Source organism: Phalacrocorax carbo, chromosome 8 (assembly GCF_963921805.1).
Source record: "Phalacrocorax carbo chromosome 8, bPhaCar2.1, whole genome shotgun sequence".
Lineage (NCBI taxonomy): Eukaryota > Metazoa > Chordata > Aves > Suliformes > Phalacrocoracidae > Phalacrocorax > Phalacrocorax carbo.
Window position 1 is genome coordinate 33,332,602 of NC_087520.1, and position 14,513 is coordinate 33,347,114.

The 14,513-nt window shown below is 43.8% G+C and overlaps 2 protein-coding genes across 2 annotated transcripts in view; one reads left to right on the forward strand and one right to left on the reverse strand.

The window, feature by feature from the left end:
• The window catches only part of TSHZ3 (teashirt zinc finger homeobox 3), a 67,111-nt gene extending 54,610 nt beyond the window's left edge, over positions 1-12,501 (reverse strand). Inside the window, exon 1 of the mRNA XM_064459501.1 lies at positions 12,376-12,501. Within this exon, the coding sequence (XP_064315571.1) occupies positions 12,376-12,415 (40 nt within the window). The 5' untranslated portion in view covers positions 12,416-12,501. The remainder of the gene's footprint in view (positions 1-12,375) is intronic.
• A 68-nt stretch (positions 12,502-12,569) lies between these two features.
• LOC135314787 (basic proline-rich protein-like) lies at positions 12,570-13,493 on the forward strand. Its single transcript, XM_064459502.1, has 2 exons — positions 12,570-12,710; positions 12,825-13,493. Exons 1-2 carry the CDS (start codon positions 12,570-12,572, stop codon positions 13,383-13,385), a joined length of 702 nt encoding a protein of 233 aa, XP_064315572.1. The 3' UTR covers positions 13,386-13,493.
• The last annotated feature ends 1,020 nt before the right edge of the window (positions 13,494-14,513 follow it).

Consider the following 14,513-nt stretch of genomic DNA (forward strand, 5'->3'; position numbering starts at 1 on the left):
CATAGGACCCTTACTTGGACGGACTAACTGCACACTCTAGTAACTGCCACTGAAGCTGAAAGAGGCTTAGTGCAAGCATGCAGGAGATTTGTGACAGAAAGTTAGAACTCCATGTCAAGCCTTTCATGCAAACAATAAATATTACTTCTGCTCGTAATCAGACTTTTCTCCAGCACCGTCTTTGAATGTTGAACCTTTTTCAATTAATTAAAAACTATGCACTGCAGAGTGCATATTTTATCAGCCCTCAGCTGCTTAAGTGTCTAGAAAAGACCAGGCAGTTTTTCTTTTTTCCAGGCAACCCAGAGCAAGTACTTGCAAGGGTCATATCTTTTTAATTATCTTTTCTCTCTTTGATTAATTATTCCGTCTGACAATAGCGTGTTTCTAATGCTATTCACCTGCCTTTGATGATTGACAACTTTTCTGTCTGATTCAAAGCAAACAGCTGCTGCCATGATTGCCTAGCAACCAGGATGTGATGGATGAGCCCCAAAGATGGATGGCTGCAATAAATCATGTCTCCAGCTATAAAACTGAAAAAGGGGATAAGAATAAAAGCGAACAAAAAACAAAACAAGGTTTCTTCCCATGAGTGCACTCAGCTCCTTACCAATTACACCTGAAATGGACTTTGTGTCTATTAATAGCAAAGTTTTCTAATCAGTGAGAATGCAATGATGCCATTTGTATCAAGGTGTGTTTACAATTGTTCCAGCAAATTGGCACTTGTACTTCAATTACCTACTGTGTTACACAAGTGCTGGGTAGGAGATCAAAGTTTTACCTTCTACTGTTGAAGGCTTTATAGAAAATATTACCTATTTTTCAGGGTCTTCTCATGATGTTGGACTTGAATGAAGTGTATAAACTTGAATCTGTCTTACTTTTGGCAACTCAGTGTATCAAAATTTGTAGATGTGATATGAAACACTAAATTTCTAAAAATCTAATTTCTATAAAACTCGGATAAAGTCACTGATGGCTTTGTGAAACATTTTAACCTAAATGCTATGTGTTGGTTTTTAATGTTGCTATAATTCCCTCTTGCTAGGAGAGCATCTCACAATCAAAGAAAAAGTTCATGTGACAAGCAGTGTTTCAAGAACATCATTTACCTGTGCAAATTCAAGACTGATTCAACAAAAAGCCATTCTCATCTCATTTTACCTACTGCTCCTGTCAATCATTTGATTTTTGTATGATGTGCCAGGCAAGAACCATTCAATAGTTTGTCAACTCAGAACAAGTTTAACTGGGCTGTGTATCACACTTGCCCAGAGATGTTTGTGCACAAACACCCCATCACTTGAAGTTTTGGCAACCTATTCCTGAAGCTGCTCTACTGCTCGAGCGTCTGCCTCCTGAGAGTCACTGCCTGTGCCTTCCAAGACAAGACCTAACTGCCTATAAAAAGCTGCTTCCTTAATTCTTCCAGCAGGTGGGGGTGTCCTGGTTCCAGCAGAAGTGCTTCAAAAAGGGAAGGCATTGCCCTTGCTATTTACATGGGCAGACTATCCACATCCAGGGGCATCCCGGACACCTGGGAGTGAATGCCATCATTCAAAGATTCACAACAGTGGGAGAAAAGGGTAGGCAGAAAAGAAAAATGTAAACACTGAAATAATTGTGTTCTAGAACTTTGTTTTCTTTGCAATTATGGGGCCAAAATGCACGCCGATGAGCAAAAGGAAGTTGGATTGCATTAATATGTTCACAAGCACATTTTTAAAGCAAATTTTTATACTGGAACTGGCAATGTCTGACAATGCTATGCTGGAGCAGCTACATACAGTCCTGCTTATATTTTTATGTTAAATACAGCATGCATCTGTACTCATGCAAAAGATTGCCTGTATCCTTGCACAGGCCATAGTTTTGTCTACATTCTTTACAATTACTGAAATGCTGTCACTAAAAACTTAACTCTGCCTCTGCCTGTCCCCCTCTCTCTTATACAAACACACACACACACACACGGAAATCCAGCCCCTAAAACAATTGTAAGGCACTCCTGTAATGACCGGCTAGTATCTGGTAACAAACAATGAGAGAGCAAAGCCATCAATCACAACGTGCACGTCGAGGCCTCCATTCTGTCCCAGCACATCCAACTCTCAAGTTACAGCTTTACACAGCAAGTCTAAATAATATTCAAAATGATAAATGGCACTATAAGCCTGATATCCATCATCAATCTTTTTTTAAGGAACATCCATCTTCAATAATGCACGTTTGAATCATGTGAAACCAAGAGCTCCCAGATTCATTTACACAACCCCCAGCAAGCTGGTGCTGCTTGAATGATACGTGTCAGCCAGTTTGTCCCAACTGCCAAACTTTAAAAAAAAAAGAGAGGGCAGGGCGGGGGGGTGGGGGGTGAACAGGACGGGACAGGAAATTTAAAAAAGACAGTAAAAGAGAAAGAAAACAGGAGGGGAAAATCTTCAGGGGGTTGAACAAGGCAACTTAGCAAATACTATGAAAGAACATAACCTCTTCAGTCACTCTGCCAGTTCCCCCCACAGCACAGGCGCTCTCCCTCTCCCCAGCCGACAGTCCCTCTCCCCGGCCAGCGCTTGCAGTAGCCAGGCTGTGCTGAGGGGAAAAGACAGCCGTGCTGGAAAGGGAGCTCCCCCCGCACCCCCCGCGCTGCCTGGCAGGGCCCGTGTGATAAATGACACATGTCATTCTGTCGGGAGGGAAGGGTGGGTCAGTGATGTATGGCTCTGCTGAAAAGGAAATCGACTGTTTGGCATGGTGTGGCTATTCTCCACCAGGATTTAGTTTCAGAACTCTAAAATGAAATCTCTGATGTTTCAAGTGCACGGTTAGGGCAGGCCGACATGTGGCCGAGGCAGCTTTCCCCCCGCCCCCCCTTTTTTTTTTTTATCCTCTCTCTGCCCTTCGGATTTCAAAAAACTGCTCCACTGACTGGAAACTGCAAAACACCACACATATATCAAGGCCTTCAATAGTTATGATCCATGATAAAATTTAAATAGGTTGAAGTTTCTATTTTTATTTATTATTGGGGGGGCAAAAATGGCATGCAGGCTTGACACAAAAGCAAGATAAAAATTAGCATGTTTGAAGTAATCGTCCCACAGCTTGACATCTGCATAGTAAATTTTAAAGGAAAAAAATGTGTCAGGCAGGCATGAGCTGTTCCCTCCCTCCCCCCCTCTTTCATTAGCTCACTGGCAGGGTGGCACTTCTGAACCTCATTACTGCAGGAGGATTTATGAAGCTGAACCCAATGGCAAAGAAAAGGCATCTGTCAATAATTGTAGGGAGCTGCACTCACAGCTTTGAAATCTCATTAAGTATGCAGTTATCAGGCATAAAGATCAAAAACATTACTCAACTCCGACAGAATCTTATGGAGGAACATTAATTAGCAACAGGCCTACAGTACAAAAAAAAAAAAAAAAAAAAACAGACTTCCTCTCACACCTGCCCAACCCACAAACCAAAAGAAACACTCCCCCTCCCTTCAGAAAAAAATAATTCCCAGCATCTGAGACTGATCAAGTACATGAAACAAGAGAGAAAAAAAAAAATCCAGTTGAGACAGTCTTGGCGGTGAAGAGAGAAAAGGAAGAAGCTGTCAAAGTTGAGAAGGATGTCAGCACTGGCCCTGATTACAAGGGCCTATACAGTTCCCAGGCCTTTTATCATCCCTGCCATCAAAAACAGACTCTGTGTCACAGATGGATGACTGATGGCTGCCAGTCTTCAGCAGCCTCGCCAAGCCTCCAGGAGGCCCCTGCTGCGATCTGGCCCTCCAGCAACAGGCTTGACCTAGCAGGAAAAGGACTGCAGGCACCGAGCCCAGTCCCAGAGGTACTCAGAAACAGCACCCTGTTCTGTTCTTCCCCAGAACAATTCAGCAAGAGGTTGGTCAGGGTTTGTTTGTTCAGCTTACAGAAGTTGAATGTAATACTTCTGCTCTCCATGCAAAGACTCAGCATTATTTGAAAATAACACTAGAGGAAAAAAAAATCAAAACAAACCCAAAAACCAACAAAAACCCCCCACCCACTCTTCTTTGTCTATGCTAAATGTATTTTCCTAATCTTGTTTCTAGTTTGGACTTTAACCATGATTTGCACATTCAATTGCATAGAAAATACAGGAGAGGGAAATGTAAATTTGGGGGAAAACATACAAATTCATAGATGAAGCTGGACCATAAAACCAAGTAACCTTTACAGCATTAAGTATGGTGTGCAACTAATTAAGAACTACAGCCATATTAACATTTTTTTGTTACAGAATCAAGGATATCAGCTACACATCTTAAGCCACTGCACATATTTTTTTCATTTCCTCTCTCTATCAAAAACTGTGTTTGCAAACAATAACTCAAAGCTACCTGTTAAAAAAAAAAAAGGGGGGTGAGGGGGGAGAATCCCCTTCTGTAGTTTTTTTCCCATTTGGGACTATGCTTGAAAAACGCCCTCTCTAGTTACATGCTACCCTTCATACATTTTATATTTCCCATAATTTTGCGCTACAAAGAAGCTTTCCACTGTACAACTTCATTTCAGTGTTATTTATTATGCACTAGATTTTAATACAATGTACAAATTTGTCTCCTATTGCAAGAGATATACGGTGATATTTACGCGTCACTTGTAGCAATGCTGAAGATTGGCTTCTTAATGAACTACATCTTTAACAGCGCAGGATCAGAGATATACGCGCACACATATAAGACAACCTGCCAGTCAAAATCTTTTCAATATCTAAAATTCATTCATTTCCTAAGCAATGTACTTTAAAATAAATGTTAGCCCTGACAAAATATGAAAGCGGAGGTTCCGCTCTAAACAAGATTTAAAAAATAATTTTACATGAAGTGTTACAATAAGGTGTTTATATTTTTTCATATGCTTACCATATTACTTTTATTATGTGTAGCATCAAAGTGATTATAGCAATTACATCTAACAGAATTAATTATAGAACATCCCATCATTCCTAAATACATAATGCATTAGAGGTAAGCCAAAGAAAGAAAACATCTTGACTGTGGTGACTATTGTTGGAATAATTTTTTCTCTAAGCATAAAGGCAAAGCCAAAGTAGAAAGAAATATGTAGAAACGGCAGGGTTAACACTGTAAAATGTTAACTACAAAAATCTGAATGTAAAGGCGGATACATTTTTAATAGAGATACTAACCTGCGTAAAGCTGCACTAGCAAAAATATCCATGTAAAATCCACTAAAGTTTTTTAATCACGAAATATGGAAACTAGCCAATTCACCTACCAATGTGTTAGTACATAAAGACAAGAGTGTATGGGTGAAAGAGTTACAAGCCTTTACGTATGCAAAATAAATTCACTCAAAGCTTCATTAATATTAATTTAAATTCAGAAACCATTTACATTAAATTGTTCATTAAAAATTGCCTATTTTATGCAACATGCATTCCGCAAAGAATACATACGAAACTGAAACAGAGGGCTGAATTTAATGATGGAAATATCAAAAGTAAATTAATTTGAATCATTCCAAACGAATAATAAAACAGCTCTTTCCTCTATGCTAATGTGTTAAGTTTGGTGGGAGTTTGGCAGACGGGCATGAAAACTGCTTTGCTTCCCCCCCGCTAGAGCTTGGTCAGTGCCCTTTTGACCTCCCCACCACCATACAGTCTTCCTAAAACACAAATTATTTATGGACAGGACCTAAAAATCACCTCCGCAAAAATTTTGCTAATTGTGAGCACACTAATCACTTCAAATCTTGTATTTATTCCAGGCGATGTCAAGTTTAGCCTAGCTATTTAGCAGTAATCCCCAGTATGAAGAGGATGGGAGGTAAAGGTAAGGCAGGCTGTGAATGGAGAGCTCTTCATTGGTAAACTCCCACACCAAGAAATACACTGAACTTACATGATTCCAAACAGCTGTTCTGAATGAAGAAAAGAGAGTCACAATTAATAACATGTGTCCTGACAGAATTAATTAATAATTTATAATTAAGTCTAAAATACGAACTTAGATTATTCTTGAGGAGTCGCACTTTCACTGCACGAACAAGCCAGGTAATGGCACTGGCAAAGAGCTTTCAGATATTTTATGATCTTCTGAACTCCTTCCCCACTCTCCCTCTGCCCCCGGGCGGGGGGGGGGAAACAAAATCCACCTTTGAACATTTTCTAAGAAATATCTTAAAGTTGATGCTTGCAATGAGAAGTGTTTAAATTCTGCAGATTGGCTCTCTACTGAGATGACCAAAATATCTTTCAGGAGCAAAATCAGGAAAATGCAGTAGGATGGATCTCAGAGTCTCTGAAATTAAGCCCTACTTATTTCAACTCTCGCAGTTCTTTTTATGAAAATGGTAACAAACAATTTCAAGCTCTGACAATGTTCTATTCTGCATTATTATAGGTACATAAGAAAACTAGAATACAGTCTCTCGTGGACTGTGCTTTAAATCCTTTAAGCCAATTTTCATGCATTTTTTTAAAAATGTTGAAATCAAGAAAAATCAATTGCATAAATTTTCTCTATCCTCGTGCTTTACGTAATGACACACACACACACAAAAAGCCAACGCATCCATTGTTTAGTGGGATTTTTAAAATTAATTTAATGTCTAACTGCAAATGCTGGAAACTAGAATTAATCTGTCTGGATAAAAAAAGGCTTACAGACATTTAAATGCATGTATCGGGACACTTTATCAACCTAACATAAAATTGTCATCTTATCTTATTATATGACTATTTTATGCATGTGTCAAAGAATTTAAAAATGAATGCCTGTCTATTCAGTCTAATTACAACTGCATATTATCTGTCTGGATGTACCAGTCCATATCATTGTTACCAAATACAATATATTGTGTTCACCTTTCATTTTTAACTTAAGGCTGATAAACCACAATTTGGGCGTAACTAAATTTACAAAAGAAAAAACAACAAAAAAAACCCACACATAAAAAAACCAAACACACACAGAAGGGAAAAAAAAAATCAGACACCAACACCTGAAGTAGGCTGTTTAGTAAATGATAGTAAATAAAGTATTTCATAGATAAAGTACGAACAGATCACTCTGCAACTATGTTATTTTCGGTGTTGTATCATAACCATACATATACATACGCTCTTACTTGACAATGCAACATTTCAGGCATCTTAATACTTGATCTACTAGCAGCACCTGTAAATAGGGCTGTATTAAAATCTGACAATCTGTATTTGCGTTCGCTAGGAAACGGTCATGACATTGGATTAAAATATGATTATTACACTGTAAAACTAGCAGTGCCAAGGTTTGTTCAGAAAGATAACATGTAAGGTTACTTCATGCCCTGGCAAATTTTTTCATTCACTCTGTACCACCATATGTTTCTACATAAGCATGCACGTAACACACTTAAAAATTTACCCCACACTTCACCCTGAAGGTGATCTTTTCTATATAGTTTCTACTAATCCTGGAAGCAGGGCTGACAAAAAGGACCCTCTCTAATTCTGCTAACTCACCCTAGCTTCACTGCATTTCCCATAACCCTGCAGCAGTCACAATTCATTCTAATCACTTTACAAAACAATCTTTAGTAAAAAGAGGAAAAATGCAGACTTGTAAGCCAATTTAAGAAATAACTGCTGATGCATCAGTTATTGACTATTTCACTCCTGCTCATGATAGTGCTCAAGGCAAAACCGAGAACAAAATGACAACATCAACCGCACGCAATAAACTGTGGCCCAGGAGAGCACTGAAGCCCTAATTGACAGCTGTCAAGCTAATGGGAGAAATGGCAGCTGATTCTAGAAAATTCTGTTTTCCAGACAGATATTCAGGGGAATCTATCAGGCCTTTTTATATTTATGTCCCTTTTTTCTTTTTTTGTATTGTTCCTCACACTTTGCTGGGAAAAAAAAAAAAGCAGAGGACAGCCATAACTAATCATTTTGTCAGCTTGCTGCTAGGAAGAATCTCTGTCCAACAGAGAAATATGTGGCAGGTTTGGAGGCAAATAACATACCAAGGGCTGACACTGCAAGTACCTTTATAGGTAGTCTACTTTATTGCTACATTTACTTTTGGGGTATGTATGTAGTTGCAAGCAATTCCCATAAATTAAAGTAAGCATTCAACTTCCTGAAGTCGGAGCTGCCTGGAAATCTGGCTGCACAACCTGCATGCAGTCTTGCATCTGTATTTCTGTGGTGCACTCCCAGCCTCGCTCTGGAGGTGCTGATAACTAGCAAGAGCACTGAAGTTCCTGAAAAGTAGAAGTGTTCCGCATGCCTGAAAAATCGATTTAACGTGTTTCAGTATTCACACAGACCATGTGCACCTTTTGAATGTAAGCACTGAAGTTCTGAAGAGCCCAAAAAGTATACAGCTATCTCTGGGATTTAAACTGTACTACATACGGGGGGGCTGGATGGGGGGGCACCAAAAAACCAGAACACCATGGGCCCAAGTTTGTTTGTTTTGTTTCCTTTCCAGAGGGTTGAAAACCCAGTTTGGTTGTCTGGTGCTAAAAAAACAATAATTGTTTTAATCAATTTAGAAAAAGAAAAAAGTAAATTACTTTCCAACAAATCATTAGTTCCCAATCCCTCCTCAGAAGAGCTTTATATGTATACAAAATATGTACAAAGTCATTTCTGTCCGTAGGAAGTACATTTTCTTGATCTTTTAAATAGGTTTCTAAAAAAGCTGCGAGTGAAAGCTATAATTTCAGCATAGATAATTACTGTTTGCATGAACAAGATTGGCCTCTATTAATACGGTATCTTAGCTTTCCTAGACAGTAGCCTCTAACCAGTTAAGTACCTTCCTCCTTCTGACTTAAATGACAGAAGTCATTGGAGCAGCAATTCTGACCATCTTCTTGATTTAACAGGTGAGGAATAAAACTGTAATCCCTGACTCTTCTTCCCAAATTTATCTATCATAAATTAACCTCAGTCTCAAATCAAACAAACTGAATTTATAATTTTTTCCAGATTCTTGATTCTCAGAGACAGCTTTAGTCTTCCACAGTGTGGTTTTAACACTTGGGCTAGACATAAAGAATTTGTGCACCTGTCTGTTATGTCTGTGAGCTCTGTGCTGCTGAGAGTTCTTTGTTGTTATTCTACTCCAGACCATTAAAAGGGCCCTAATTCCTATGACATGATTATCCAGGTACCAAAGCCCATTTGTCACCTGCAGCAGAAAATTGAGTTAATGCACAACTAAAGGCAACCAGGACTGTGTAATATCAACTTGATTACATCAAACTAGCTGCAAACCTAATTCTGCTGGATGACACTGCGTGGAGCTTGTCATCTCCAATCATTAAAGCTGTCAGGAATCCATCAGGTTTACAGCTAATTAGGTGAACACTAATGAAGCTGGCAAAACAACTTTTCTTTTTTTATGGCTGAGCGGACCTTTCAGTTTGGAGAAAAAAAAATTCTCGAGTATTCTCAAGGTTGCTGGGGACTGGATTTCCTGAGTTACCAATCAGCAGACATCTTTAATTCTCCCACCACCACCACCTTTTTTTCTCTCTCAGTACCCAGCAATCAATTTGTCATCACTCTCAGTATGCCACAAAAGCAGTCATGAACCTTGTAACTCACAGCTCTGAAGCCAAAAAGGAAAAAAAAAAATCCAAGTTTCTTCTGTCTTAAAATAAAACACCTCATACAGCTCACTTATTTATCTTCATGCACTTATCAACAGCAAAAATGTTCTTGTTTTTCCACTCTTCTCAAATAAGTAGTCCTTCAGTCATCCTACATCCCCCATATCCATTAGGCAGAGGCATTTTGATAAAGTAAAGCCAAAGCTAGTGTATGGGAAAGAATGAAAGCACTCACTCTGCCAACTTCTGATTGACCATTAAGCTATTGATGAATGTGCCTGTCAGGAGAGAGACAATTAAATCAAATATGAAACAAAGTCGTTTTGACGGGTCATTTTGATAGAGCAAAACCATTCTTCCATCTCCTATTAGTCCTGCAGTCAAGTTTTTGTAATGAATATTTCTTAACTAACCTGTTAAAAAAACCCAACTTCTTAGCTGTTTTTTAAGATGTTAAAAAAAAGCCTCTGCTTTTACTGCCATTAGAAAAAGTAACATTTCCAATGTGACCAATAAAACAGCATTTCAGTGGGAAGCAATTGTACACAATACTAAATGTTTAATGCGGCTATCAAAAAGCTAAAAGTTTAAAGAGATTACACTTCTGCTAAATATGAAAGATAGATCACACATCACAGATGATTCACTTGAGAAAGGAGGGAGAGAGCGACAGAGAGAGAAAGATACCTCAGAATGTATGTTTAGAGCAGAAATATTTTTCTCCAGCCTACAGAGAGCACAGCTGAATGTGTCAGATACTTGAAAGAGCTAGATTTTGCAGAACTAAACTCATGTTGCAAAATAAAATTTCCAAAGTATTAAGAAAAGTTCGCCTTTCTAATTTATTTGTAAGGTGTCATTTGATGGTGTAGGCCAGAAATGCAAAATATTATGGTGAGCTATTTGGCTACGACATTGTTTGCTAGATCGTATCACTGCCGTACTGCAAGACTTTCCAAACTTTCAGGCTATTAGTATGTGGAGTAAAACTGCTGGAAAGTCTATTTCTCTATTTCTAAAGTAGTAGATGAATGCACGTATATGTCAAAGAAGAGAAGAAAGGAAATGTGGACATAGTTATTTACAATTTGTAATACTCCTTGAATCCCTGGCTGTTTACTAAATTCAAACCACACCACTCTGAGAAGTTGTCAGACAGCATGAAAGCACTGGCACATTTTTGAATGCCCGATTTCTGATGACACCCTCCCAAGTTACAGGACTACCTGCTTCAAGTTGTTGTAAGCACACCTACAAACACACTACCAATAATGCTGCCAGAGACTCTGAAAAACTTCTACACCCGGCCTCTTGGTACACAGCCTTCCTTTGTACAAGACAAATTACAGTCTCCCAAATCTGTCCCTAACCAAACCCGATCCTGCTCCTCCACCTAAGCCAGCCCCATGCCTCTGGAAACCCTCATCCATGTGGCTATGTGGCACATCTAGCCAGGAGCCCCTGAAGTTGCGCTGACAGAGAGTTGACAGGCCACATGTGACGTCACTGAGTCTGGCGTTACCATGGCAAGTGATTTATTGATGTTTATCGGGAATGAATAGATCAAAGGCACCCAGATGACAGGTGATCAATCAGCCATCAAATCAAGGATGGCAACAGGCCAAGGAAACCTTTTCCAGCCCACATATCCCCAACTAAGGATTACTGTAAAATTATGTGGGGCTTTTCTTTTTTTTTTTTTACTGTCTTCTTTTCACTTTGGCTTTTCCAATAAATACTGCTGAAGTTTAACAGGAATTGACACTTCTGGCATAAGGAAAACAAAACAAATAAACAAAATACCTCATTGAAAACATGCCTTGAAAAGTATTCCTAAAAAGAAAAAAATAAAATAATGGAGGCAATTGTAAATGCACTATCAGAAACATTTGCCAGTCACCTGACAACACACAGACCCTTCCCCCCCCCCCCCTTTGGTTTCCTTTGCAGCTTCTCATGTGGACTTATAAATAAGAAATCAATAGGATTAACAGAAAAGGTTGCCAAAGAAAGTGACCAACTAGGTGGGTCTGTCTGTCCAGAAGAGACGCCTTCAGTGCAGTACAAGGGGAAGAGAGAAAAAGATAAAAGTTGAGCAAAGGAGCCAGTTCTGAGCTTGGATCTCCAAGTAACGCCTCGGACCCTCCAAATCACTTTGCCCCCACCACTCCAGTCACAGCGTGCCATGTATTTGTACATATCCTACCTCTTTTTACAGAGAAAAAGTAAAATTGAGAAGAGTGTTTTCACTGGCTTTCACAAACCATTTGCACATGAGGGAAGGGGATGGAGAAGAACGAGGACTACAAGGGAGAGAAGCGAACTAGGTGCCAAAGTACGGGCTGGAAATGAACAAAACTCGCCTCCTTCCCCACCCCTAGAGTCACACACATCATACGTGTCCATGTAGCATGTGCCTGCACACACCCGCCCGGCTTTCACAAAGTGCTGCCCCCAGAACTGAGCCGGGTGATGGCAGAGTTAGGAATAAATCAAAGTGGGTACCAAAGTAGAGAAAGGGCTTTCATGCGCCCCCACTCGTGCACCCCAAGGTAAAAAATAAAATAAAATACACCTCCCGCCTCCAGACCAGGAGTTGCTCTGCAAAATCCACGGCATGCAGCGTGCGATCGCGGGAAACGGGGCAGGGACGGAGCCCGGTACAGACCGACGGGTTCAGCCCTGTGGGAAGCGGTTATGAAAGAGACGGAGGAAAGCGAGGCGAGAAACAAACAGCCGGGCAAGGCGGCTCTCGTACCTGCTGCGCGCCGGGGCGCTTGCTGCTTCCTCCTCGGCATGCTGAGCTCCTGCGGCCGCCGGCGCCGGCGGGGGGGGGGCTGCCTGGGCGCGGGGGTGGGAAGAGTTGCTTTAGCCCCAGAGATCCGGTGAGGTGCTCCAGTCTCGGCTCGAGGGCTGGGTTGGGGATATATTTTTTGTTGCTGTGCATACACGATGCCGAGGAGGCGGCGGCGGCGGCGGAGGAGGCGGCACACAGGAGAGGACAGCCCTGCTGCTGCTGCTGCTGCTGGCAGAAGAGGGGGGAAGTTTGACAAATCGCCCCGGAGGAAGGAGGAGGGGAAGCCCCCCGAAGAGGTGTGCGGGCGGGAGGGCTGGGGAGAGCCCGCAGTCCCCCCCACCCCACCCTGCGCCCCCGGTGCTTGCCCGGGCTGGGAGATCACGGCATAAAGACAGGGGATTTCTTGGCAGGAGTCGGCGGAGCCTCAGCCTGCGCTCTCCACTCCCCGGCTCCCGGCTCGGCGCTGGAGCGGCGGCGGCGGCGGCAACAGGCGAAGCTTGAAGGGAAACGAGATGATCGCAGTGTCACTCAAACTAGTCCGCAAAGAGGAGAGGGGCACCGTGCTCCCACCGCCTCCCGCCCCGGACGGCACCTTAACTCTTTGCGTATCGCGCCGCCGGACCCCGGGCACAGCCACGGCGGCGGCTAAAGGGTCCGCCCGGGGCGGCGGTAGGGCGCCCCCCCCGCCGCCCTCCTCAGCAGCCCACAGCGGCGGAGGGGCTCTGCTTTGCCCGCCGGACGCCCCCGGGCAGGGCATGGCAGGGCAGCCCGCTCCGCTCCCCGCCGGCAGCCCTTCCCTTTCCGCCCCCACGCACACCCGTTCCCCGCCGGAGTCCCCCCCTCCCAGCCATCCCCGCCACAGCGGGGTAGGGGACCCTCCCGCCGCCCCCCGCCCCGGCGAGGGGGGCCTGGCCCCCCGCCCCCGCCGGTTGAGCCCCGTCCCCACGGAGCCCGGCCGCCCCGCGAGGTGACAGCGGCGGCGGCCCGGGCTCCCGCGCCGCCCGCCCGGCCCCACTCACCGGCGCGCCGGGCAGCTGGCCGCCCGCCGGCACACATCCAGCCCTCCGGCTCCCACCTGGCTGGCGCCACAGCCGCCCGAGCTCCGCTTCTCGCCTGAGGCCGGGCGGGCTGTCGGCGACCGCGGGGCCGCTCCGGCCGGCGGCCGTTAACGGCGGCGCCTGGGCCGGCCGAGCCGCTGCGCCCTGCCCCGCGGAGCCGCCGGCGGACAGGCAGCGGCCGCGCCCTCCCACGCCCCGCGCGCGCCCGGCTTTTCGAGGAAGATCACTTTTCCCTCTCTTTCCCTTTAGGGTTTCTTTTTCCTCCTCTCTTTTTAGTTTTTTGGGGTTTGGGTTTTTTTCTTTTTTGTCCAAGTTCACTGGCGAGCCGCCGCGCGCAGTTCAGCGAGCGCCGGCGGATCGATGTGCTGCGGGTTTGATTGCGCATCCCTGGGCGGCGGGGCCGCGCACCAGCGGGGAGGGGAGGGCCGGGCCGGGGCGGTGCGGGGCTGGGGGCGCGGCGCGGGGCGGTGCGGGGCGGGGGGCGCGCGGGGGCCCGTCACCCCGGCCGCCCGCCCGCCTCCGCCGCGCGGCGCCCCCGCGGCCTCGCGCCCCCGCCGCGCCCGCTGCCGGAGGCCGCCTTTGCTCGGGAGGAGTGAAGGGGGGGGGGGGAACCACAAAAAAACTAGCGATTTTTTTTTTTTTTTAAAGTTCACGGGGAGGAAAAAAAAAAAGGATGATCTCACTTTTACGGTAAGATCAAAAAACTCTCCACTCGCCCCCATTCTTCGAGATTTGGGATAATTCCAAATACCTGACTAAGTGCAGATGTTGTTGCGTCTTCACATCTTATAAAGCCGCCGTGCCGCTCTTTTGCTCTTGCTTTCCATTTCAAGTTGCAGGAAATTCAAACACTTTACATGAAGGGTGGAGAAGGTTTGGGATTATTTTTTTTTTGAGTATTATTGTTGTGAGTTGATTTTTTTTAAGCTGTTCTTTAGGATGAAAAAAAAAATCGCAGTCGCCTAAAGTCCCCGGGAAATTGCTACTGTTGGGGGAAAACGAAACATTTCTTGCAAACAAGAAAATGGTGAGTTGTCAATT

Coding starts and splice junctions, on each gene's coding strand:
- LOC135314787 (XM_064459502.1), top strand. CDS start 12,570: ATGCCGAGGAGGCGGCGGCGGCGGCGGAGGAGGCGGCACACAGGAGAG. Junction 12,711..12,824: donor AGGGGAAGCCCCCCGAAGAG/GTGTGCGGGCGG, acceptor ATTTCTTGGCAG/GAGTCGGCGGAGCCTCAGCC.